The sequence below is a fragment of the Phyllobates terribilis genome, unplaced genomic scaffold, assembly GCF_046119375.1.
Source record: "Phyllobates terribilis strain yellow unplaced genomic scaffold, ASM4611937v1 Scaffold_2__4_contigs__length_985480577, whole genome shotgun sequence".
Lineage (NCBI taxonomy): Eukaryota > Metazoa > Chordata > Amphibia > Anura > Dendrobatidae > Phyllobates > Phyllobates terribilis.
In genome coordinates, this window is record NW_027362762.1 from 300522000 (window position 1) to 300549194 (window position 27195).

Consider the following 27195-nt stretch of genomic DNA (forward strand, 5'->3'; position numbering starts at 1 on the left):
CTGACATCACCCTCTTCCCTGTGCAGACCAACCTCCCCACATGCAGCCCCATTCATGTGAAAGCAACCCATTCCCTGCACAGCCTACCCCACCACATGCAGCCACACGCAAGTAACATCACCCACTACCCCGAGCAGCGGCCAGGCATACAGCCCCATAAGAGTGACATTACCCCCATTCACCCCGCAGACCCCAGGCATGCTGCCCCATGTGACTGATTTCATCCCCTTCCCTTTGCAGCCTCCCAGCATGGAACTACACACAGCACCATCATGCATCAGTCCCCCACCGTGCAGCCCTATGCAAGTAACATCACCACCCCCCACGAGTGACATCACTCCTATCCCTGCACAGCCCCCAGCATGTAGGCCCACAAGTGTAACATCAACCCGTTCTACACGCATGCGCTGCCACATGAGTAACATCACTCCCTTCAAAGCGCAGTCCACAGCCCCACGAGTATATTACCCCCTTCCCAGCACAACTTAACATCATCCCCCCCTTCTCCGCACAGCCCCTCATCGTCACCCCCCCTTCTCCACAGAGCCCCTCGTCGTCACCCCCCCTTCTCCACAGAGCCCCTCGTCGTCACCCCCCCTTCTCCAGAGCCCCTCGTCGTCACCCCCATTTCTCCACACAGCTCCTGATCATCATCATCCTCGTCCCCCTCCTCACAGCCCTTCATCATCATCATCATCATCATCCTCGTCCAACTCCACACAGCCCCTCATCATCCCCCTCTTCTCTACACAGCCCATCATCACCTTCCCCATGCACCCCCACTCAAATAACAAACCCTTTTTCTGTGAAAGCCGCAGCCCCATAAGCAGCCTTATACAAGTAGCAGAACCATTTCCCTGTGCAACCCTCCAACATGCAGCCCCCATACAGTACTATCATCCATACTTGTTTGCATCCAAAATTCCTCCTCAGCCCGGCACTCACACAGCCCTGTGTCCTCATTCCCATCTGCACACAGCTCCATGGTACAGCCTCTCCGGCCTCTTCAACCTCTTCCCTTCTGCAGCCTCAGCAAAACGCTGTTTCCTACTATGGGGTCTTCACTGGACTGAAGGAGGCCCCGCCCCTTCCGGTGACATCTTTCCCTCAAAAAAAAAAAAAATCAACTCCGATCTAGTCGCTACCCTGTAGCCAGTGCCGGGAGGCTTCGGTCTTGCAGTATGGCTGCTGAGCCCTGGAATCTGCTCCATATCCCCCGACCTGCCATTCAGTGCCAGCTCTCCGTGCCCCTCGGAGACAACACAGGTGAGAGAAGAAGTCACACTGGCTGGGCCGGGTTGCAGAGGGGCAAAGGCCCCCCAGGCAGGTCGTCCAGCAGAGGTTTTGGGCCTCCGGGCCGTCAGCCATTGCCTCAATACAGCCGCGGCCACGCTACTCTGCACGCGCCCTGACGTCAGAGAAGAGAGGCCGCGGCGCTAGTGAAAGGGGGATGGCCGGTGGGCCCACAGGTAAATAGGGATCAGTACGGAGCGCTCTGCGGGGGGCCGTGTATACAGTGCGGAGCGCTCTGCGGGGGGCCGTGTATACAGTACGGAGCGCTGTGCGGGGCCGTGTATACAGTGCGGAGCGCTGTGCGGGGCCGTGTATACAGTGCGGAGCGCTGTGCGGGGCCGTGTATACAGTATGGAGCGCTGTGCGGGGCCGTGTACATAGTATGGAGCGCCGTGCGCGGCCGTGTATATAGTACGGAGCGCTATGCGGGGCCGTGTATATAGTACGGAGCACTATGGGGGCCGTGTATATAGTACGGAGCGCTATGCGGGGCCGTGTATATAGTACGGAGCGCTATGCGGGGCCGTGTATATAGTACGGAGCGCTATGCGGGGCCGTGTATACAGTACGGAGCGCTATGCGGGGCCGTGTATATAGTACGGAGCGCTATGCGGGGCCGTGTATATAGTACGGAGCGCTATGCGGGGCCGTGTATATAGTACGGAGCGCTATGCGGGGCCGTGTATATAGTACGGAGCGCTGTGCGGGGCCGTGTATACAGTATGGAGCGCCGTGCGGGGCCGTGTATATAGTATGGAGCGCCGTGCGCGGCCGTGTATATAGTACGGAGCGCTATGCGGGGCCGTGTATATAGTACAGAGCACTATGGGGGCCGTGTATATAGTACGGAGCGCTATGCGGGGCCGTGTATATAGTACGGAGCGCTATGCGGGGCCGTGTATATAGTACGGAGCGCTATGCGGGGCCGTGTATATAGTACGGAGCGCTATGCGGGGCCGTGTATACAGTACGGAGCGCTATGCGGGGCCGTGTATATAGTACGGAGCGCTATGCGGGGCCGTGTATATAGTACGGAGCGCTATGCGGGGCCGTGTATATAGTACGGAGCGCTATGCGGGGCCGTGTATATAGTACGGAGCGCTGTGCGGGGCCGTGTATATAGTATGGAGCGCCGTGCGGGGCCGTGTATATAGTATGGAGCGCCGTGCGCGGCCGTGTATATAGTACGGAGCGCTATGCGGGGCCGTGTATATAGTACAGAGCACTATGGGGGCCGTGTATATAGTACGGAGCGCTATGCGGGGCCGTGTATATAGTACGGAGCGCTATGCGGGGCCGTGTATATAGTACGGAGCGCTATGCGGGGCCGTGTATATAGTACGGAGCGCTATGCGGGGCCGTGTATATAGTACGGAGCGCTATGCGGGGCCGTGTATATAGTACGGAGCGCTATGCGGGGCCGTGTATATAGTACGGAGCGCTATGCGGGGCCGTGTATACAGTACGGAGCGCTATGCGGGGCCGTGTATACAGTACGGAGCGCTATGCGGGGCCGTGTATACAGTACGGAGCGCTATGCGGGGCCGTGTATACAGTACGGAGCGCTATGCGGGGCCGTGTATACAGTACGGAGCGCTATGCGGGGCCGTGTATACAGTACGGAGCGCTATGCGGGGCCGTGTATACAGTACGGAGCGCTATGCGGGGCCGTGTATACAGTACGGAGCGCTATGCGGGGCCGTGTATACAGTACGGAGCGCTATGCGGGGCCGTGTATACAGTACGGAGCGCTATGCGGGGCCGTGTATACAGTACGGAGCGGGGGGCCGTGCGGAGGGCCATTGTACGCAGTGCGGGGCCCATTGTACTGTATGGAGGACTCTTTGTGGCCCATTATACTGTATGGAGGGCTGTGTGGGGCATCCAGTTGAAGAATCATACTGTGATGGGGGTCACCATTCTTTCTTGGGGGATTGAGGGAGACGGGTACAGTAGGGTCATCATACTGTGAGTGTGGAGGAATTCACTGTGGGGGTATCATACTGTGTTTGGGGGCACTTTTTTTTCATCATACATTATCTGTTTCATTCAAGGATTTTTATCCTCTGTTAAATTACATACTTAAGCCATTGGGCCATATGCTTTTTACATAACATTATAATCCACTATAATTTTTAATTTAAATATTTGATAAAGAAAAACTTCAATTGTAGACATTTTTTTAAGAAGTATCAAGGTTGGCCTGTGACTTTGTCCAAGCTTTGACCTTTGGCCCTCTGTGTATTGGAGTTTGACATTCCTGGCTTTAAAGGGAACCTGTCACGGCCTATCTACTATCTACACTGCTCCCATTGCGGCGTTAGTGGAGCAATGTGCATCACTAACACGCTTTTTTCATTAAAATTGGTGGTAGTATAATGATTTTTATAACTTTATATACATTTTGTCCTATCTGCTCGTATTCAGTCTTAGGGGTGTAATCCTGCTATTCAGTCAGGGGCGGGCGCTGCATTCAGTCACTGCTGGCGTCACCCAGCTGATATTGTGGGGCACATGCACATTTCTACATGTCCCACGCGTGCACAGTGAGGCTGTGACGCTGTTCATGGGCCACTGCTGTATGCTTGCCCCCTAGGCCAAAATTTGCCAGCCCCTGACTAGCAATATGGTAGTGATGGTTAGTCCGGCTCTTTTTGGTGATCTGGCTCATTCGGTACTTCTCACCAAAAAAGAGCCCGCTCTTTTTGGCTCAAAAAGCGTCTCTTCTTGAAAATAGTGCTACTTTTCCCACTGTTATCACTTCCAGTCCTTTGATTGTAAAGTCGTGCCTCATTACACACCTGTATGGCATGTATTGAATCTGTACAGACTGCTTTTCGCCATGTCCTCAGGGTCAGCTACTGCACAGGTTATTGCTGACCTGTGTTACTGTTTAGTGTCTGATATTGTTTGTACACGTCTTTTCTGCATCAGTCAGTACTGTGATAGCTGCTGGCGCTGGAGAAGATTCTGATTCTTAAGAATAAATTCTTGGAGACGCGTTACAGGCTCTTACAGAGTAACTGTGATCTGTGCACCACACACGCAGTGTAAGGCCACGGCCCCATTATCAGTATTTTTTTCCTCAGGAGTGGGAGCTGAAACCAGTAGTGGGTGATAAATGCAGAATTGGTGACTTGTCTCTATTATACCTTTTCTCTGATTGTTCCTCACCTGGTTTTGGCACCCACTCCTGAGAAAAAATACTGATAGTGGGGCCATGGCCTAAGGCCAGTTTCACACGTCCGGATATTTTCGGTACCGGAGATATCCTTGTCAGTGTGCACCTGTGTGGCATGCGTGTGCCGCATCAGGATCACACATACCAGCGCTTGGAAATCAGTGTAGAGTTAGTGCTGTTCCCAAGCGCTGGGTGCTGAACCCTGCTTTCATCATTGTCCCCTGGTTGCGCTGCGATCAGCACAGGAAAGGGACAGTGATGAGTAGTAGTCTGCTCCCGCTGTGTCCTGGTGTAAAAATAAGAATAAAATAAAAAAAAAAATTATACTCGCCTGTCTGAAGATGTCCCTCACTGTAACCCATCTGACACGCCAGGGAGAATGCACCAGCAAGCGGGCTCTGATGCTGCGCTCAGCGAGTGGTGTCCTGTCACTCACTGAACTCAGCGCATGTCACACTGACACTGCGTACAGGAGGTCAGGGGCCTAAGCTGACCCTAAGCTGGGGCCCTGACTAATCCCTCTACCTGAAGGTACTGTTAAAGGTACAGAGGTCCAGGCCGCCAGCTTATCCCCTACCTCCTGAGGATCCCTGCACCTCAGTAATCTAGTCCTGAGAAGGACCCCGATCACAACAATAGGGGACAGGAAATAATATGCCAACACACAGTACTTAGACCAGGGGTCTCAAACTCGGCTGGGTATATGGGCCGCACATGGAAAAAATTTGAATTTGGGGGGCCGCATTCTTTGTTCAATGTGACATTTTTAGTGATACCATTTTTTTTGTATACACCTTTTGAACATTTTTTCCGTGTTTATTTTTTTATGGCTTGGGTCGTTATGGATGTGGCGATAATAAACGTGCACTTTTTTGTGTTTACTTTAGTTTACATATAAAACAGCATTTTTAGCGCCCAATATTTTTTCATGCTTTATTTTTATTTTTTTGATTTTTACAATTTTGTTTCCCCCAATTGGCCACATTCAGTAATATTGTCTTACAATTAGCATCATATAGTAATAATGGCAAACATCTTGTAGTAATGTTCCCCATCCAAGTCCCCATCTTGTACTAATGTGCCCCATCCAGGTCCCCATCCTGTGGCTATGTGCCCCATCCAGGTCCCCATCCTGTGGCTATGTGCCCCATCCAGGTCCCCATCCTGTGGCTATGTGCCCCATCCAGGTCCCCATCCTGTGGCTATGTGCCCCATCCAGGTCCCCATCCTGTGGCTATGTGCCCCATCCAGGTCCCCATCCTGTGGCTATGTGCCCCATCCAGGTCCCCATCTTGTGGCTATGTGCCCCATCCAGGTCCCCATCCTGTGGCTATGTACCCCATCCAGGTCCCCATCCTGTGGCTATGTGCCCCATCCAGGTCCCCATCCTGTGGCTATGTGCCCCATCCAGGTCCCCATCCTGTGGCTATGTGCCCCATCCAGGTCCCCATCTTGTGGCTATGTGCCCCATCCAGGTCCCCATCTTGTGGCTATGTGCCCCATCCAGGTCCCCATCTTGTGGCTATGTGCCCCATCCAGGTCCCCATCCTGTGGCTATGTACCCCATCCAGGTCCCCTCTTGTGGCTATGTACCCCATCCAGGTCCCCTCTTGTGGCTCTGTGCCCCATCCAGGTCCCCATCCTGTGGCTATGTGCCCCATCCAGGTCCCCATCCTGTGGCTATGTACCCCATCCAGGTCCCCTCTTGTGGCTATGTACCCCATCCAGGTCCCCTCTTGTGGCTATGTACCCCATCCAGGTCCCCATCTTGTGGCTATGTGCCCCATCCAGGTCCCCATCTTGTGGCTATGTGCCCCATCCAGGTCCCCATCCTGTGGCTATGTACCCCATCCAGGTCCCCATCCTGTGGCTATGTACCCCATCCAGGTCCCCATCCTGTGGCTATGTGCCCCATCCAGGTCCCCATCCTGTGGCTATGTGCCCCATCCAGGTCCCCATCCTGTGGCTATGTGCCCCATCCAGGTCCCCATCCTGTGGCTATGTGCCCCATCCAGGTCCCCATCCTGTGGCTATGTGCCCCATCCAGGTCCCCATCCTGTGGCTATGTGCCCCATCCAGGTCCCCATCCTGTGGCTATGTACCCCATCCAGGTCCCCTCTTGTGGCTATGTACCCCATCCAGGTCCCCTCTTGTGGCTCTGTGCCCCATCCAGGTCCCCATCCTGTGGCTCTGTGCCCCATCCAGGTCCCCATCCTGTGGCTATGTACCCCATCCAGGTCCCCTCTTGTGGCTATGTACCCCATCCAGGTCCCCTCTTGTGGCTATGTACCCCATCCAGGTCCCCATCTTGTGGCTATGTGCCCCATCCAGGTCCCCATCTTGTGGCTATGTGCCCCATCCAGGTCCCCTCTTGTGGCTATGTGCTCCATCCAGGTCCCCTCTTGTGGCTATGTGCTCCATCCAGGTCCCCATCCTGTGGCTATGTACCCCATCCAGGTCCCCTCTTGTGGCTATGTGCTCCATCCAGGTCCCCTCTTGTGGCTATGTGCTCCATCCAGGTCCCCTCTTGTGGCTATGTGCCCCATCCAGGTCCCCATCCTGTGGCTATGTGCCCCATCCAGGTCCCCTCTTGTGGCTATGTGCCCCATCCAGGTCCCCTCTTGTGGCTATGTGCCCCATCCAGGTCCCCTCTTGTGGCTATGTGCCCCATCCAGGTCCCCTCTTGTGGCTATGTGCCCCATCCAGGTCCCCTCTTGTGGCTATGTGCCCCATCCAGGTCCCCTCTTGTGGCTATGTGCCCCATCCAGGTCCCCTCTTGTGGCTATGTGCCCCATCCAGGTCCCCTCTTGTGGCTATGTGCCCCATCCAGGTCCCCATCCTGTGGCTATGTGCCCCATCCAGGTCCCCATCCTGTGGCTATGCTTTCCCTGTGCTGTTCTTCACACACATAAAAAAAAAAAGATGATTCTCACCTGTCCTCCGTTCCCTCGGCGTCCTTCCTGCAGATGTGGCCCGCAGGCACCACAGAGTCAGACCCCTTGACGATCCCGACCTGGTCCAGGAGGAGCCGCCGACAGCAGCGCTGCATTGCCGCACAGAGACTGTCTCCCAGCATAGCATTTTCAATGTCAGCCGCCGGCCAATCAGAGGCCAGCAGCTGACATCTGCATATGGCAATGACGTCATACTCGCTGCGCCGACACGCAGATATCAGCTGCTGGCCTCTGATTGGCCGGCGGCTGGCATTGGAAATGCAGTGCTGGGAAACAGTCTCTGTGCGGCAATGCAGCGCTGCTGTCGGCGGCTCCTCCTGGACCTGGTCGGGATCATCAAGGGGTCTGTGCCTGCGGGCCGCATAAAGCAGCCTCAGGGGCCGCATGCGGCCCGCGGGCCGCGTGTTTGAGACCCCTGACTTAGACGAACGAGACAGTACAAGGGTCAAACCAAAAACCACCTTGCATACAAAAACTACACCACAACTACAGAGGGAACACCAACGGGAAAGGAGATAAATGATAAAGCGAGGAAGGGAAAAACCACACCAAATACACTTAGCTCAGAACTCCAAAATACCATGATCCGCTCTGTTTGTATGAAATGCTTTCACCGACACTTCCCTAACAGACCGGCAGGCATTTGAAGGAGTCCCACTACTGCAGCATTGATTGCAGCTGGGCGAGGTGTCTAGCACAGAGAGAGTTAACTCCCTCACTGCCGAAAAACACCAAAAACTCAGCTGCGAGAAGTCAGGCTGTGTAATCGTGATGATCTTCGTGGCGACACACCCGTGACAGTACCCCCCGTTCTACGAGGGGCCTCCGGACCCTCAGGGCCAGGTTTATCCGGGTGAGTCGTGTGGAAGGCCCGAACTAATCGGTCTGCGTTAATATCCGAAGCAGGAACCCACATCCTCTCCTCAGGACCATACCCCTTCCAATGAACCAGGTACTGAAGGGACCGGCGATTAAAGCGTGAATCGATGACCTTCGATACCTGGAACTCCAAGTTACCATTGACCACCACTGGAGGGGGAGGTAAAGGTGACGGTATCACCGGCGCCACATACCTCTTAAGCAACGATCTGTGGAACACGTTGTGAATTTTAAACGTAGGGGGGAGGTCAAGACGGAATGCCACCGGATTAATTATAGAACTGATCCTGTACGGCCCGATGAACCTGGGACCCAGTTTTCAGGAGGGAACCTTAAGTTTTATATTCCTGGTAGACAACCATACCCGATCGTTCACACTTAGGTCCGGACCAGACACTCTCCTCCTATCAGCCATACGTTTGTATCGGTTCCCCATAGTATTCAGATTCTTCAGCACCCCACTCCATACTGAAGCGAGTGATGACGAAAATCGTTCCTCCTCAGGAACCCCCGAAGAGCCCCCTCTACTGAAAGTACAAAACTGGGGGTGAAAACCATATGCCCCAAAAAACGGGGACTTATCAGTGGATTCGCTGGTCTGAGGATGAAAAGCCAATGAGAACGATAAATGCATCCCCCGCCGTGTACAAAATGCCTTCCAGAATTTGGACACAAACTGAGACCCCCGATCTGACACCACATCGGAGGGTACCCCGTGAAGCCTCACAATCTCCCCAATGAACACCTGCGCAAGAGTTTTAGCATTAGGAAGAGCGATAAAATGTGCCATCTTGCTGAACCTGTCCACTACAACGAGTATGACAGTTTTACCCGAAGACGGCGGGAGGTGCGTAATAAAGTCCATAGACAGATGAGTCCAAGGACGCTCCGGGATCTTCAAAGGTAAGAGGGCCCCAGACGGACGGGTATGTGAGGTCTTAGAGCGCGCACAAACCCCACAGGACGCGACAAAAGTTACCACCTCCCTATGTAAGTTAGGCCACCAAAACCGACGCGAGAGGAGATCCACCGTTGCTTTACTCCCCGGGTGTCCTGCAAAAACTGAGTTATGGTGTGCCTCGATCACCTTTTGTCACAACTGATCTGGAACAAACAGTCTCCCTGGAGGTCCAACAGGGGCGTCCCCCTGAGCCTCCAATACCTCCTCCTCAAGCTCAGAGCATACTGCCGAAACCACCACCCCCTCCTGAAGGATAGGAACCGGGTCGTCCGTATTCCCGGCCCCAGGGAAACTACGAGATAAGGCATCCGCCTTTACATTTTTTGACCCAGGACTATATGTAACGACAAAATTAAACCTGGTGAAAAACAATGACCACCTAGCTTGTCTGGGATTCAGACGTTTAGCGGACTCCAGATATAGCAGGTTCTTGTGATCGGTGATGACGGTGACCGGATGGACTGCCCCCTCTAAAAAATGGCGCCACTCCTCAAAAGCTAACTTAATGGCCAAGAGTTCCCTATTGCCGACATCGTAATTCCTCTCAGCGGACGACAATTTTTTAGAGAAAAAGGCGCACGGATGCCACTTACCAGGGGACGAACCTTGTGACAATACTGCTCCCACCCCTACCTCGGAAGCGTCTACCTCTACAATGAATGGCTGTGACGCATCAGGTTGAATGAGCATGGGTGCCGAGGCAAAACATTTTTTCAAGGAGGAGAAAGCTTGACAAGCCTTGTCAGACCACCTAGAAAAATCAGTCCCCTTTTTTGTCATGTCTGTGAGAGGTTTAACCATGGACGAGAAATTACGAATGAACTTCCGGTAATAATTAGCAAACCCCAGGAAACGTTGTAGTGCCTTAAGATTCTCTGGCAGATCCCACTGAAGAACTGCCCGCACTTTCCCAGGGTCCATACGAAAACCGGACGCTGAAACCAGGAAGCCTAAAAACTGGAGTTCCTGTACGGCGAACACACACACTTTTCCCATTTGGCATACAGTTTATTATCCCGCAAGATCTGTAACACCTGCCTAACATGCTCCTGATAAGACACCAGATCCGGCGAGTAAATTAAGATATCATCCAGATATATGACAACAAACTGTCCCACCAGGCGGCGAAAAATGTCATTAACAAAGTGTTGGAACACCGCCGGGGCATTAGTCAGACCGAATGGCATGACAAGGTTCTCATAATGCCCCTCCGGAGTGTTAAACGCCGTCTTCCACTCATCCCCCTCCTTCATCCTAATCAGATTGTACGCCCCCCTGAGATCCAATTTAGAGAACCATTTGGCGCCCACGATCTGATTAAAGAGATCGGGAATAAGTGGGAGCGGATACGGATCTCGGACCGTTATCCGATTAAGTTCACGGAAATCCAGGCAAGGGCGTAGGCCTCCATCTTTCTTCTTCACAAAGAAGAACCCCGCGGCCACCGGTGAAGATGAAGGTCTAATATGCCCCTTAGCCAGACTTTCAGAAATATAATCCTTCATGGCCTGCCTCTCAGGACCAGAAAGGTTATACAACCTAGCTTTAGGTAACTTGGCCTCAGGGAGCAGTTTTACAGAACAGTCATACTCGCGATGAGGAGGTAGTTCCTGACACCCTTTCTCCGAGAATACATCCTCAAAGTCCGCCAGAAATGGAGGTAAGACCCTAGGAGTAACCGCACCGATGACCGTATTCATGCAGTTTTTATTACAGAATTTACTCCATTGGCTTATCTCTCTAGATTGCCAATTAATAACCGGGTTATGCTTAGTTAACCAAGGAAGGCCCAACACTATAGGAGTGGGAAGACCCTCCAACACGTAGCAAGACAACAGTTCCTTATGTATCGCCCCCACTTGAAGTTTTACGTTATGCACAGCTTGCAAAAAACTTCCCTGACCGAGGGGCCTGGCATCGATCGAGAATATGGGGATGGGTTTAGCCAACTCACTCAATCGCATACCTTGAACCCGGGCAAACCGAGCGTCCACCAGATTAGCCCCGGCCCCACTATCCAGAAGAACAGATATCCTCTCAGTTCTCGTACCCACCACCACCTCCGCCGGTACGAGAAACTGAGATGAACCTAGGGACGAAATACCTACTCCCAGATTGCCGTCCACCACACAACCTGGGATCAACAGTTTTCCGATGACTCTTCACTCTGCAAGGGACGGGATGGACAGCCCCCAATAAAATGTCCCTTTCTCCCACAGAAGAAACACCTTCCTGTCTTATGGCGCACCACCGGTCCCCTCCCCCGAAATGATGTCCCTCCTAATTGCATAGGCTCCTCTGGACTGACCAGGGGACCCTCCATATAAGGAACCCTTGTAGAAGGTGGAGTCATCACAGGGGGCGGAGTTGCCCCGCACCTCTCCCGAAGCCGTCTGTCAATGCGAATAGCAAGGGCCATAGCGGCTTCCAGTGACGCGGGAGGGTCATACTGAGCCAACACATCCTTTAATTTGTCGGATAAACCTTGACAAAACTGGCTCCTAAGAGCCGGGTCATTCCACTGGGTGTCCGTGGCCCACCTACGGAACTCCGAACAGAATTCCTCCGCCGGACGATCTCCCTGCTGGATCCTACGTAACTTAGATTCAGCAAGGGAGATCCGATCCGGGTCATCATATACGAGACCCAGAGCTGCAAAAAAACCTATCCACTGACTGGAGAGCCGGGGAGCCTGGGGGAAGACAGAACGCCCAAGATTGTGGGTCCCCTTGTAGGAGCGAGATGACAATTCCCACCCTTTGTTCTTCACTCCCCGACAACCGAGGCCGCAGCCGAAAGTACAACTTGCATGCCTCCCGGAAAACAAAAAACTTGTCCCGCCCCCCAGTGAACCTGTCAGGGAGAGCTACTTTAGGTTCTGGTCCGGCTTGCTCCTGGGGATACAAAACCTTGGACCTAACGTCCGCCAGCTCCATGGACAAACTCTGCAACTGCCGAGCAAGACTGGCTACTGGATCCATGGTAGCTGGAGAGAATCTTAGTGGGTCGGTGAAAATGTCACACTGACACTGCGTACAGGAGGTCAGGGGCCTAAGCTGACCCTAAGCTGGGGCCCTGACTAATCCCTCTACCTGGAGGTACTGTTAAAGGTACAGAGGTCCAGGCCGCCAGCGTAACCCCTACCTCCTGAGGATCCCTGCACCTCAGTAATCTAGTCCTGAGAAGGACCCCGATCACAACAATAGGGGACAGGAAATAATATGCCAACACACAGTACTTAGACGAACGAGACAGTACAAGGGTCAAACCAAAAACCACCTTGCATACAAAAACTACACCACAACTACAGAGGGAACACCAACGGGAAAGGAGATAAATGATAAAGCGAGGAAGGGGAAAAACCACACCAAATACACTTAGCTCAGAACTCCAAAATACCACGATCCGCTCTGTTTGTCTGTATGAAATGCTTTCACCGACACTTCCCTAACAGACCGGCAGGCATTTGAAGGAGTCCCACTACTGCAGCATTGATTGCAGCTGGGCGAGGCTGGACCTCGTCTAGCACAGAGAGAGAGAGAGTTAACTCCCTCACTGCCGAAAAACACAAAACACCAAAAACTCAGCTGCGAGAAGTCAGGCTGTGTAATCGTGACGATCTTCGTGGCGACACACCCGTGACAGCGCAACTCCGGGGTCGCTCGCTGGAGTGAGTCATTCTCCCCAGCTGTTCGGCTTGAGCGGTCAGATGTGTTACAGTGGGGGACATCTTCGGATAGGTGAATATAAGGATTTTTTTATTTTATTCTTATTTTTACACCAGGTCACAGCGGGAGCAAACACTACTACTCTCAGCATTGTCCCCTGCTGGTGCTGATCGCAGCACAACCAGGAGACAATGATGAGGGCAGCGTTCAGCATCCGGCGCTTGGGAACAGCGCTAACTGTACACTGATTCTCAGGTGCCGGTACGTGTCAACCTGACACACAAATGTCATCCGTGTGTCATCAGTGCAGGACGTTTTTTGGTCTGTGCAGCGGGTAAAAAACTTACATGTCAGCGTGTGTTGCCCACGGACACACGATCTGTGGAAACACACTGACATGTGCGCAGACCCATTCACTGGCAGGGGAGTGAGGTTTAAAGCGCCACTCCAGCAGTGAAATAAAAAAAAAACTGCAGGAGTGGAGCTTTAACTACACTATCTAACAGCTTTTCTCTTTTTCTGCTTCCTTTTGATGACACTTCATTTGAGAATCCCTTTGCTTACTGCGATGCTCAAACCAAGCATCATCAGATAAAAATTGGAATCACTCCCACCTCTACCCTAGTGAACAATAAAGAAATACCATTTGGTATCGACGTGTCCACAAAAGTACGATCTATAAAAACTATAGGGGATCGCTCACACCAGGGCTGTGGAGTTGGTAAGCCAAACCTCCAACTCCTACTCCCGCATACATGGCTCATGTATAAGTGATAAATTTACGGTAACACACATTTTTCTCAGCTAAAAGTCTAGACCCTTAGATCAGGAATAGGGCGAACATTTCATAACTTTCCCAGATTCTTCAGAAAAAATATTCCACACAAACTGCATTGAACTACTGTACCCAATTTATTATATATTTTAGGAGTTGGAGTCAGTCCATTTTATACAGACTCCGAATAAATCGGATAAGTGTAATACGATAAAAAAATAGGATTGTACTTGGCCAGTGTAAGACTATGGGGCAGTGCACATCTGCGATAATTTTCTCACGCCGATTAGGCATGCGAAAACAATGGCGGCGAGAATCGGATCACATGCATCTATACAAGTCTATGGGTGCGTGTGAAACATTGCACTGCACTCAGATGTCACCTGAGTGCAGTGCGATTCCTGCGGACACCTGCAATGGAGAAATTACTTCCTCCATCCCCTCTGCAGATGTGCTGTGATTCTGTCATGTGAGAAGATCAGAGCACTGACACTCGGCTCACACTCGCAGCACAGCAGGAGCCGAGTGTCATTAGCATATTGCATCTGATGCTCTACGCTCTTGTGTCTCCGGCCTAAAAGAGGGAAAAAAATGATTGAGGCTGTGTGCCCACGATGCTTTTTTAATGCGTTTCCGCAGCGTTTTTGAAGCTGCGGAAACTCATTAAAAACGCATGGTAGAAGGGCAGCAATGTTCCCCAATGATAATCCGCATGTACTGTGCCCATGCTGCGGATTTTTCCGCAGCGTTTATGCTTCGCTCAAAAATCCGCAGCATGTCCATTAATTTTGCAGAAACGTGGCGTTTTCGCCGCCATTGACTTGCATTAGAACGCGCCAATACCGCAAGACTGTATTTGTACTTGCGTTATTGCCGCGTTCTAATGTGCGGATGGTACCCGGGTGTGGAGAAGATGAGACTCTCCTCCACACCCAGGTATCATTAAAAGCTGTAAAAACAAGAATAAAATAAAAAATAAAGATTATATTCACCTTCCGACGGCCCCCGGTCTCTTTCCCTCTGCTCGTGTGCAAGACTGAAGGACCTGAGGTGACTTCACAGTCATGTGACCGCAGGCCCTTCAGCGCAGTGTCTCGCGATATCCCGGCAGCCAGGAACAAGCCAGGAACGGATGCGGCAGCACACGCCGGGCCATCGGTGGGTAAGTATAGCTTTATTTTTTTATTTTTAAACCTTCTTTTACGGTCACACTATATAAATTCATGCCGGTTGCATGGATTTATATAGTGTGACCTAGTTGTCAAGCACTTTCCAAGTGATGCTAAAATCGCCTGGAAAGCGCTTGTCAATCCGCATGCGGAAATGCAAGTGAATCCGCATGTATTCTGCAGGAAAAACGCATGTACAATCCGCATGCGTCTTTTCTGCCAGGGAGATGCAGAAATTTTCTGCTTCATTTCTGCATCGTGGGCACATAAGCCTGAATGGCAGAATTGTGGGTATTTGGTCGCCACAATTCCACAAATAAATGCATTAAGAAGCAATTAAAGCATCTTATGTACCCAAAATAGTATACATTTTTTTTTTAAAAATCCCTCACACAGCTCCGTCCACCTAAACTGAAAGATGTTCTGGGTTTTGGAAAATTGCAACTCAAGTAATTTTTTTTTTTTGTTATGAATGCTGGAGAGAAAAAAAAAAAAAAAACACTGTGGAACTCCTTTTTTTTTTTTTTTTTTTTTTTTTTTTTTATTGCACATTTTCTAGTAAACCGTATAAAACGGATGGTGTCAATCAAAAGTATCGCTGGTTCCCCAAAAAAAAGGGAACTCGTGGCTTTGTCATCGGGAAAATATAAAGTTACCGCTCTTGGAGGAAAGAAGGGCCGTGTGTGACGCTCAGTGCCGAATATATATTTAGTACAGACCAAAAGTTTGGACACCCCTCATTTATAGATTTTTCTGTATTTTCATGACTATGAAAATTGTACATTCACACTGAAGTCATCAAAACTATGGATTAACACATGTGGAATTATATACTTAACAAAAAAGTGTGAAACAACTGAAAATATGTCTTATATTCTAGGTTCTTCAAAGTAGCCACCTTTTGCTTTGATGGCTGGTTTGCACACTCTTGGCATTCTCTTGATGAGCTTCAAGAGGTAGTCACCGGAGATGGTCTTCCAACAATCCTTGAAGGAGTTCCCAGAGATGCTTAGCACTTGTTGGCCCTTTTTGCCTTCACTCTGCGGTCCAGCTCACCCCAAACCTTCTCGATTGGGTTCAGGTCTGGTGACTGTGGAGGCCAGGTCATCTGGCCTAGCACCCCATCACTCTCCTTCTTGGTCAAATAGCCCTTACACAGCCTGGAGGTGTGTTTGGCGTCATTGTCCTGTTGAAAAATAAATGATGGTCCAACTAAACGCAAACCGAATGGAATAGCATGCCGCTGCAAGATGCTGTGGTAGCCATGCTTGTTTAGTATGCCTTCAATTTTGAATAAATATGCAGCAGATTCTTGGTATATCCTACGTGACGTGTATGCAGCGGGGTCTTGCATGTGTTATACACGTTTATTTCCTTTTTGTGTATTGGAACAACAGTGTCACCAGCAAAGCACCATCACACCACCTCCTCCATGCTTCACGGTGGGAACCAGGCATGTAGAGTCCATCCGTTCATCTTTTCTGCGTTGCACAAAGACACGGTGGTTGGAGCCAAAGATCTCAAATTTGGACTCATCAGACCAAAGCACAGATTTCCACTGGTCTAATGTCCATTCCTTGTGTTCTTTAGCCCAAACAAGTCTCTTCTGCTTGTTGCCTGTCTTAGCAGTGGTTTCCTAGCAGCTATTTTACCATGAAGGCCTTCTGCACAAAGTCTCCTCTTAACAGTTGTTGAAGAGATGTGTCTGCTGCTAGAACTCTGTGTGGCATTGACCTGCTCTCTAATCTGAGCTGCTGTTAACCTGCGATTTCTGAGGCTGGTGACTCGGATAAACTTATCCTCAGAAGCAGAGGTGACTCTTGGTCTTCCTTTTCTGGGGCGGTCCTCATGTGAGCCAGTTTCTTTGTAGCGCTTGATGGTTTTTCAACTGCACTTGGGGACACTTTCAAAGTTTGCCCAATTTTTTTCGCACGGACTGACCTTCATTTCCTAAAGTAATGATGGCACTCGTTTTTCTTTACTTAGCTGCTTTTTTCTTGCCATAATACAAATTCTAACAGTCTATTCAGTAGGACTATCAGCTGTGTATCCACCAGACTTCTGCACAACTGATGGTCCCAATCCCATCTAGCAGGCGTCCAGCCGTTACAGGTAAGAAGAGGTGTGTGACACTGAACGCATACCGCGATCTCCTGCGCCATACTTGCCTGACCGGGAGGAGCGTTGCCCCGGCACCTCTCTTCACCGGAGACCGGGGCAGGAGTGAGGTGTCGGATCAGCGCATGCGCATAGCGCTATCCAGCGCCATTTTTCTGAAGACACATTTACAGCGTGTCTTCAGAAAAATGGCGCTGGACAGCGCGGTGCTCTGGCGCCGCACTCCTTCCCCGGCCTCCGGCAGAACGGGACGCAGCAGCGCTGGAGTACAGAGAAGAAAGGTGAGTATAACTGTTTATTTTTTTTTGTATGTGTGTACAGTGTGAAAGTGATGAGGGGGCCACACATACCAGGATTGTGGGGTGAGGGGACCATGCATATACCAGGATTGGGGGGGATGAGGGGTGCCACGCGTAACCGGGATTGGGGGGGCCATGATGGGGGCAGCATGGGAGACCATATACCAATAAAAATGCTTGCCACCCGGGCGTAGAACGAGTTCAATAGCTAGTGTGTGTGTGTGATATATAATCTATCTCGTCTGACTGTGGAATATAACACTACGGTCAGTGTCTCCAGGCTCCTGCACTTTATATATTATACAGCAATTTCACCAAACATACTTCAGGACCTTAATGATGTCACTGATCATGTGTGCAGTAAGCAGCCAATCACAATCAGTGTAAGTGTTCATGTTCTGTCATCCCACATGGTCACACTCCCTGCTCTCCTGCGTCTACTCCCAGCCCCCAGTCAGGCCAAAATAAGCCGGCAGCCTGGGAAAAAAAAATGTGGCTCATCTCTCAGTGGTGAGCCGGCCGGCTCTTAGTCTCGGATCATTCACTAAAGACACCTCACTACCTTGTAGCAGCATGCTGCTGTAGCCAGTGCCGGGAGGCTTCGGTCTTGCAGTATGGCTGCTGAGCCCTGGAATCTGCTCCATATCCCCCGACCTGCCATTCAGTGCCAGCTCTCCGTGCCCCTCGAGAGACAACACAGGTGACAGAAGAATCCACATTGCCTCGTGTCTACCGGTCACTAGCATTATGGCTGCAGTGTGCTCTGTATAGTAAGCTCTGTGCTGGGGAATTGCATATGTGACCATTCCCTAATGTTCTGCCATGTTGTATTTTCTGGTCTGCTGACTACTATCTACAGGCATGCTTTCTGTGATCCCCTATGCCTGTCACCTACTTTTGTCTTGTTGGCAGCAATGTTTCTGATATTCTATTTTCCTGCTGTAGAAATGATTGTTTTGGATGCGCTGAAGACGCTACTACTTTTCTTTTTGTTTCTGTTTCAGGAAAATGCACGAAGACCCTTATTGACCAGTGTTCTGCCACTTACTCCTTTCTGAAGAGCAAGATATTAAATACAGAAGCAACAACACTAGATACAATACTCTATGCGTATCACCATCAGCTGGGCTGTCATAAGCCTTATCTGGCCCTAAAACAGGTAAGAAGCTCATATTAAAATGGCTTGCTAAAGGGTGTGTAACATCTATAGCCGGGGTTGGGCTATTTACAGCATATCACTTATGTCCTGCCCTCAAGCAGATTGCCGATGGGCCGCAGTGCTTGATTCTTTGACCTTATTTATTGTTCCGCTGGCCCTTTAAACCTTTCTGTGAAGGGCCGGCACCATTGGAATACATCTGTTAGTCAGTGTCAGGATGTTCTTTGTGAGCGGATTTAATGCGCTCTGCTTTCCTGTCCCACTCCTGCCTTTGCGATATATGCAGCAGATTCTTGGTATATCCTACGTGACGTGTATGCAGCGGGGTCTTGCATGTGTTATACACGTTTATTTCCTTTTTGTGTATTGGAACAACACAAAAAACAGAGGAAAAAGGCAAATTGAACATAGTTTCACACAAACCCCCAAAATGGGCCAGACAAAATTGTTGGCATCCTCAGCTTAATATTTGGTTACATACTCTTGGAATAAATAACTTATCATTTACTTCCTATAACCATCAACAAGCTTCTTTCAACTCTCAACTGGAATTTTGAACCACTCTTCTTTTGCAAGCTGCTCCAGGTCTCTCATATTTGAAGGGGGGCCTTCTCCCAACAGCAATTTTAAGATCTCTCCACAGGTGTTCAATGGGATTTAGATCTGGACTCATTGCTTGCTGCTTCAGAACTTTCCACCGCTTTGTTTCCATTCATTTCTGGGTGCTTCTAGAAGTATGTTTGGGGTCTTTGTCATGCTGGAAGACCCATGACCTAGGACGCAAACTCCGCTTTCTGACACTGGCCTCTACATTATGACTCAAAATCCTTTTATGATCAGATTTCATGCTGCCTTGCATACAGTCAAGTGACCCAGTACCAGAGGCAGCAAAACAACCCAAAAACATCTTTAAACCTCCACCATATTTGACTGTAGGTACTGTGTTCTTTTCTTTGTAAACCTCATTCCATTTTCAGTAAACAGAATGATGTGCTTTACTAAAAAGCCCATCTTGCTCTCATCTGTCCACAAGACACTTTCCCAGAAGGATTTTAGATTTTGGCAAGCTGCAGTCTGTCTTTTTTATGTTTGTGTCAGCAGTGGGTCCTCCTGGGTCTCCTGCCATAGCATTTCATTTAAATGTCGACAGTTTTACGCTGACACTGATGCACCCTGAGCCTGCTTGAATTTCTTTGGAACTTTATTGAGGCTGCTTATCCACCATGTGGACTATCATGTGTTGCAACCTTTCATGAATTTTTCTTTGCCGTCCAGGGTGATTAGCTACAGTGACATGGGTTGTAAACTTCCTATGTTGCACATTGTGGACAAAGGAACATCAAGATCTCTGGACATGGACTTGTAGCCTTGAGATTGTCATTTTATATATATAAAAAAATTTTTTCCTCAATGTTCTCCATGCTTAGTGTGGGACACACAGTGCAAAGATTGGGTCAACTTCTCCCCTTTTTATCTGGTTTCAGGTGTGATTTTCATATTGCCCACGCCTGTTACTTGCCACAGGTGAATTTGAACGCGCATCACATGCATGAAACAAGGTTGTTTATCCACAATTTTGGAAAGGTGCCAACAATTTTGTCCGACCCATTTTTGGTGTTTTGTGTGAAATTATGTCAAATTTGCCTTTTTTGTGTTCTAATACACACAAAGGAAATGAACATGTAATTTCAATAATTTTCTGGGAGAAATACTTGAGTTAGAGCGAATCGATTTTGTTTTACCCAATCCATTAGCTAGGTCAGTATCTTTGGCCACTGGACAGGAGCCCTGAGAGCCGCCTTTGACCTGCTAACATCCGTGGCTCTTCTTTTTATTACCTTTCTAATAAAAAAGAAGAGCCGCGTATGCCAATAAGTGGCGGTTCTCAGGGCTTCAGTCCAGTGACTACAGATTACTGACGATACCAACGGACCAGTTACTGTGAACTGATTTGCACCAATTCTAGTATTGAGGTAAAAACACATGCACCCTAACGGAAACAAAAGCCAAAAGTATATTCAAAAAAAGATGCAAAGTAATATGTCCTTTTTATAATTTTACTCCTCAATATCTTTTATGCTTTTACTACCTAGTGGCTAAAAAATCCTAGTGTGTTAAGCCCCCGTCTCACATAGCGAGATCGCGGTTTTGGTGACGCAACAGCGACCTCACCAGCGATGTCGCTATGTGTGACACTTTGTAGCGATCAGGCCCCTGCTGTGAGGTCGCTGATCGCTGCAAAGTGTCCTGGACCATTTTTTGGTCGTTGCCCTCCCGCTGGTCAGCACACATCGCTGTGTGTGACCAGCGGGAGCAGTGATCAGGCTGGTAACCATGATAAACATCGGGTTACTAGGGGCACACGCGCACCTAGTAACCCGTTGTTTATCATGGTTACGAGCCTGCTAAAGTGAGCTGTAACCTCCCGCTCACCGTAGCAGAGTGGTAACCATGATAAACAACGGGTTACTAGGTGCGCGTGTGCCCCTAGTAACCCGATGTTTATCATGGTTACAAGCCTGCTAAAGTGAGCTGTAACCTCCCGCTCACCGTAGCAGAGTGGTAACCGTGATAAACAACGGGTTACTAGGTGCGCGTGTGCCCCTAGTAACCCGATGTTTATCATGGTTACGAGCCTGCTAAAGTGAGCGGTAACCTCCCGCTCATCGTAGCAGAGTGGTAACCATGATAAACAACGGGTTACTAGGTGCGCGTGTGCCCCTAGTAATCCGATGTTTACCATAGTTACCAGCCTGCTCCTGCTTCAGCAGGCTCGTAACCAGGAGCAGGACATCGTGGAAAGATTCTTTCCACGATGTCGCTGCTCCCCTGATCGTTGGTGAGCCTGCCTGTTTGACAGCTCACCAGCGACCACATAGCGACGCAGCAACGATCCCTGACAGGTCGTATCGTTGTCGGGATCGTTGCAGCGTCGCTAAGTGTGACGGGGCCTTTAATTGCTTAATGGATTTCAAAGCGCGTTAGAGAAGCGGCCACAAAATGTTTGAAAAACCGCTAACTAAACGTTTGCATGAAATGCTTCAGGTCGAAAGAATAAAGCCACATAGAAGTCGTTTACTGAAATGGTTTCCGCTTGAAAAACGCTTTGTTTATGACTGCCTCATAAAACTTACACTGTAAGTGTACTTTCTTCCTATTCTCACATTTTATGGCGTTTTATACCTATGGTCACGTGACCGCCCACTCGCACTGGCAATAGTGACCATGTGCGCATTGAAGACTTTAAAGATTCTGTAATCTGCGCTCGCATAGTGACTACAAAAATTTCTCTTGAACCCCGAAACCCACTTTAACGTAAAGGTGAAATTCTGCTTTGTGTGTAAAGATACCATACTGGTGCCTGTTATAAGAAGTCTGTAGTGAGCTGGCACTTGGAATTTAATTTATTGGATATTGCAGTTCTCATATTCTCTTTGCAAAAGGAGACATTTCTTGTAAATATTTGACTTACCGTATTTTTCGGACTATAAGACGCACCTAGGTTTTAGAGGAGGAAAATAAAAATTTAAGCAAAAAATGTGGTCATGATGCACTTTTAAGGGGGAGAGGGTCTTCTGCTGACACTGGTATAGGGGAAATGTCCCCCAATTCTGACAATATCCCCCATCCTGGTATATATGCCGCCCCTCTTCCTTTTATATGTGGTCCTCATCCCCATCCTGGTATGCCTGGCATCCCTCCATCCTGGTATGCATGGCACCTCTCATACCTATCCTGGTATGCATGGCACCCCTCATCCCCAATCCTGGTATGCATGGCACCCCTCCATCCTGGTATGCAGGTCTCCTCTCATACCTATCCTGATATGCAGGTCTCCCTCATCCCCAATCCTGGTATGCATGGCACCCCTCATCCCCAATCCTGGTATGCATGGCACCCCTCATCCCCATCAGGATGCACATTAAAAAAAAAAAAAAAAAATACTCCTACTCACCTCTCTTCTCTCCTCCAGCGCTGCGTCCTGTCTGCCTGCACTGATCTCTCCGTGTGAGCCGCGCATGACGTCACTGCCATGCGCGGCTCACATGGAGATATCAGCTGCCGGAAGTCACTGCTCCCCATGCCGGGTCTGTGTGCGCAGGGAGCAGTGACTTCACTCTCCTTCATAGCTGGCACACAGCGGAGCCGAGCTGCGGCTGCTGCTGCTGCCGGCTATCTCCTGTGCCCGCTCATTAAAGGGCATGAATATTCACCCCCTCCCCACGCCCATAGGCTTTGCGAGAGGTTGAATATTCATGGGCGTGGGGAGCAGTGAATATTCATTTTCTTTAGCAGCGGGGACAGTGTAGGCTGCAGCAGGCTGCTGCTGCCTCCTGTGCCCCGCTCCTCCGCGGCTACCGCTCCCCCCACACCACACACAAATATACACCCCCCCCCCCCAACATTCGGACTATAAGACGCACCCCCCATTTTCCTCCAAAATTTTGGAGGAAAAAGTGCATCTTATGGTCCGAAAAATACGGTAAATGGGCAAAATTGCAAAGTTATCGTAAAAACAACTTTTGCAATTAACCTTTATTAAAAATCCTCTGTTTTTCAAGAACGTAGGGACTTTTAATTGTTTTGTGTAATGCTTGTTGCCTAGGTTACTGTCCATACAGCATCACCAATGTGGCTCGTGATTGGCTGCAGCGGACATGTCAACTTTGCACGTGATCTAATCACTGCATGATCAGTGAGGTGGCTGGTTTCGTAGGCAAGGAGCATGCTCACCTGCTTTTTGCTTTAAATCTTGCAAGCATTATACTGAAGCTGGCCAGTTTGTTGGGTCTGGTAAGTTTTCAGGGCCTCTATACATCTACCTACCATGCCGCAAATGCAAAATTTCCTCTGCTTGCAGGATGGAAAACTGCACAGTTCAGGTCTGCGGCATTAATTGCCTCGGTTCGAAGCTGTCCACTACTTTCACACTACCCGTAGGATAGGGCACCAATGTATGATCGTCCGGGGTCCTGCACCTGGCACCCCCGCTGATCAGCTGTTGGCGGCCGCCGGCTGGAAGTGCTTGGCTGTCCATCTGTAGTGGCCGCCGCGGGGTACTTCACATCCACCTTCCAATGAATTGAATAGAAGGAGGATGTGTAATTACAAGCGCCGGCCACGCAACTTGACAGCTAAGCACCACAGATAAGTACTTCCTGCCAGCACCAATAACAGCTGATCGGCAGGGATGCCGGATGCGAGACTCCGGCCGATTATACATTGATGCCCTATTCTACGGAAATGTGAAAGTAGTGGACAACCCCTTTAAAGGTGTGGTCCAAAGTAGTTTTTCTCCTAAATCCCTATCTATTTATTGCCATAATGTAAACTATTTTCTAATATGCTTGTATTAAAAATTCCCTATTTTTTTCCCCTACTTCCTCAGAGTACGCTTTGCTTGAGAATTCCAGTGCATGCTGGGATACTCAAACAAAGCGTCATCAGGGGCCAGAGGCTGTGGTCGCTGCCCCCTCATTGAAACAAAGCATCAGTGACTCTGGGCTAGTCACTGTACGATGTGCACAATGATAGCGCTCACTCTGTTGCCGGAGCCGATCAGCACTAACAAACAGGCAACAGCTCGTGTTGTCTTACAACACACATTATCAGAGTGCTCTGGTGCCGGCCCGTTACTGCTGATCAGAGCAAGTGACAGAGAGAACAGTGTTACTATTCACATCGCACCGTTATAGAGCAAGGAATAGCCCAGCCCCTGAAACAGTCACTGATGATTCTTTCTTTGTTCGAGTGTTCCAGCATGCACTGGGATACTGAAACGAAACGTTAACAAAAAGGAACTAGTGAAAAAAAAAATGGAAAAGCAGTTAGTGTAGTTAGGGAAGGATAGGGCATTTTTAAAGGGGTTTTAAAGTGAGTTATGGTTTGAACATTGCCCGTTAATTTAGTAAAATACCAGAAAACCCTTTTATGCTTTTTTTTCACTGAATTCATTGCATTATGAAAAACAAATCCTAACCTTTTTTACATTCTTCCTTCAGGTGCAACAATGTACAAAGCGGATAAGGTCAATGGGCTTAGAAGGTTCCTTAAAAGAGATGATAGATTTGTGCCCAAAGTAAGTTATTACTAGTTTATAGCATGAATCTGTTCTGGCAGAAAAAATGTTTAATCAGGCTTTTATGAGTTTCTACCTTGGTTACAGCTGGCTAGTTGCTGAGAACTTTGTTTCCAAGAAATTAGCTTGATTTATTATCCTTTTTGATTACCCTGTTACTGCCTATACCTATAGCGTTTTACCTCTAGGCATCTGGATACCCATAAATAAAATAATAAAATTGGGGTGTAGTGCAGCTAGCAGACCATCTGAAATTGAGGTGTGACCTACATTGGCGCTATTACCTTTAATCTACATGGACAAACATTAGCAGTAGAATAGGTCACAATGACTTAAAGAGAACCTGACATCTGATATATGCTGTCCAATCCATGAGCAGCATGGATCAGACAATGGCTGGTATGTTTGACTTTGAAACTCTGCGGACAGGTGGGTCCCCAGCGACTTTTCCCCACCTGCTGACAGGTCTCTGACGCACACACACGCAGAGTCCTATGAGGCTTTCGAGTTCAGGTCATGATACCCGAGAACAGTCCATGCATTGACGTCAATACTCAGACTGCAAAACACTGATACACTGATGTATGAATCCGGCCTAAACTGTGGGGCACTGAACGCAGTCAGCTGGAAGCCAGGCCCTTATCGTTGAACGTCACTAATGTCTATGGGACTGAAGGGACACACATTCTCACAGGACTGTTTGGAAAACTATTTGAAAGTTATAGATACTGTGTGTGTGTGTATAATATATATATATATATAGATATAGATATAGATATATATATATATATATATATAGATATAGATATAGATATAGATATATATAGATAGATAGATAGATAGATATAGATTCATAAAGCCATTAGATATTCTGGTATCGATACTATCAGGTTCTATATAAGCTTTGTTTTTATGCTATGAGATGTTATATTAATTTTATCATTGTGCTGGCTTGTCTGTTTGGTAAGGACAGTTCAATGTGACATCTAACCTTCAGCTTTAATTTGTTTAGGGAAACCGAGCTTGAAAATGCACAGTATTGCTCTGTCCCAAGTCAGCCGATTTTGGAGCTGGTGTCTATGAAAATTCTGGGTTCCTGCAAGTTATTAGTTCGTCTCATGGATTGCTGCTGCAAGGCATTTCAGTATCCTTTGTGCTCCGTTACTAAAAGCTAATGGAAGAGTGGTATGATATACGATGTGATGATGCACATTTTTCTTTTGATTTTATGTCCCGGTATAAGTGGATTGACACATCCATTAAATGGACAGCCATTGACCTTCACAGATTGCTTCCGTAAGTGATAACTGCTGATTGCTGGGGGTTAGAGAAGCTGGAGCTGCAGTCATCATCTGATGGCTGCATGGCTTCCATAGAACCCCTCTGAAGAGATGTCAGAAGCCCCTATTGGTGTACATGGTCCCCTATTGGAGTCCACCGTTGGCTAATCAACAATGTGTTTTTTGTTTTTTTTTCTGCTACATGTGGCTTAGATTTCATAATTCATCCACCATTCTTCCTTTCATGTCATATACCACACTGATATGTTAAAATTTGCTGCAAGTGCATCACATGTAAACCAGCTTTAAGGAAAAATAATAGTTGCCACTTGTCCTTTTCTGCTTGTGCCCATTGTCTGGTGGTTGTTCACAGCTTTATAAAAGATGGCTGTCCACATAAAGTTTATAAAAATGACAAAAGTTACTAAACCTAGATGAAAATCACTAAATGCTTTTTATTATAAAGTTGAAAACCTCAAAGATGTGTCTCCATCTCAGAAGGACTTGGAAGAACCATGTGACACACAGTTGCTGGGGAAAAAAGTGTGTGTGTGTGTGTGTGTGTGTGTGTGTGTGTGTGTTTCTATAACACATGTATGCACACCAGATTTACATGGATACAGCATGATTTACAGTAATTACAGCTTTGCCTTTCATCAGATACTCATACTTTCGGCTTCTGTGTACAAAGGTCAAGGTCCTCTTACCTAGCACCAATAAGCCAAAAGAATGCCTCCCGTTGCTTAAGGGGGCATGAATGACAGTAATAAACGCAGGTGACGTGAACATTTGATTTAATGTACCTATAAAGTAACATTCTTCTCCCATCCCATTGTGTAACATTTTATTACATTAATGCTGTAACTGAATGTGAACACCCATCTAGATTTTGATGCAGCTTTCCTTTAAACCAACGCCAAGAGTGGATCCAGCAAGATGTTTTAGTCCTTCACTTTATCTCCAACTCCTATTGAGTTATTTCCTGGCTTTATCTTAAAGCAGCACTCTGGTGGTGGTGGTCCAGGTGGTGGTGGTCCAGGTGGTGGTGGTCCAGGTGGTGGTCCAAAAATTACCACTAGTGCTATAAAAACAGCATCCAAAACGGCATGTCTGATTCCAATCTCAAAGTGCAACAGGGAGGAAAAACTGGCACTCTTGCTCCAATACAAGGTGCTCTGTCTACCTCAAAAGTTTTACTCTGCTGTCTGCTGCAGAACATAGTTTCCCTGATGTCCACTAGGAGGTCTTTTCTGAAGCCTGCTCTTACTGGAAAGTTAGGTAATAGTGGGTCTTATTAGCCCTCTAGGAACATGTACTATACGTTTTGGGCTTGAAAGGGGTTGTCTGGTTCAAATTGATAAGTCTGCACTCACTGTAGAC

The 27195-nt window shown here is 48.7% G+C and overlaps 1 protein-coding gene across 2 annotated transcripts in view; it reads left to right on the top strand.

The window, feature by feature from the left end:
- Window positions 1-1007: 1007 nt before the first annotated feature.
- RMP64 (ribonuclease MRP subunit p64) overlaps window positions 1008-27195 on the top strand; it is a 35099-nt gene continuing 8911 nt past the window's right edge. Inside the window, exons 1-4 of one of the 2 annotated variants that reach the window (XM_073664232.1) lie at window positions 1008-1266; window positions 18302-18456; window positions 24459-24535; window positions 25548-25679. In XM_073664232.1, coding sequence (XP_073520333.1) covers window positions 1182-1266; window positions 18302-18456; window positions 24459-24535; window positions 25548-25679 — 449 coding nt within the window. In that variant the 5' untranslated portion in view covers window positions 1008-1181. Of the gene's footprint in view, window positions 1267-1342; window positions 1470-18301; window positions 18457-24458; window positions 24536-25547; window positions 25680-27195 lie in introns of those variants that run through there. The other variant, XM_073664233.1, reaches the window with a different exon arrangement.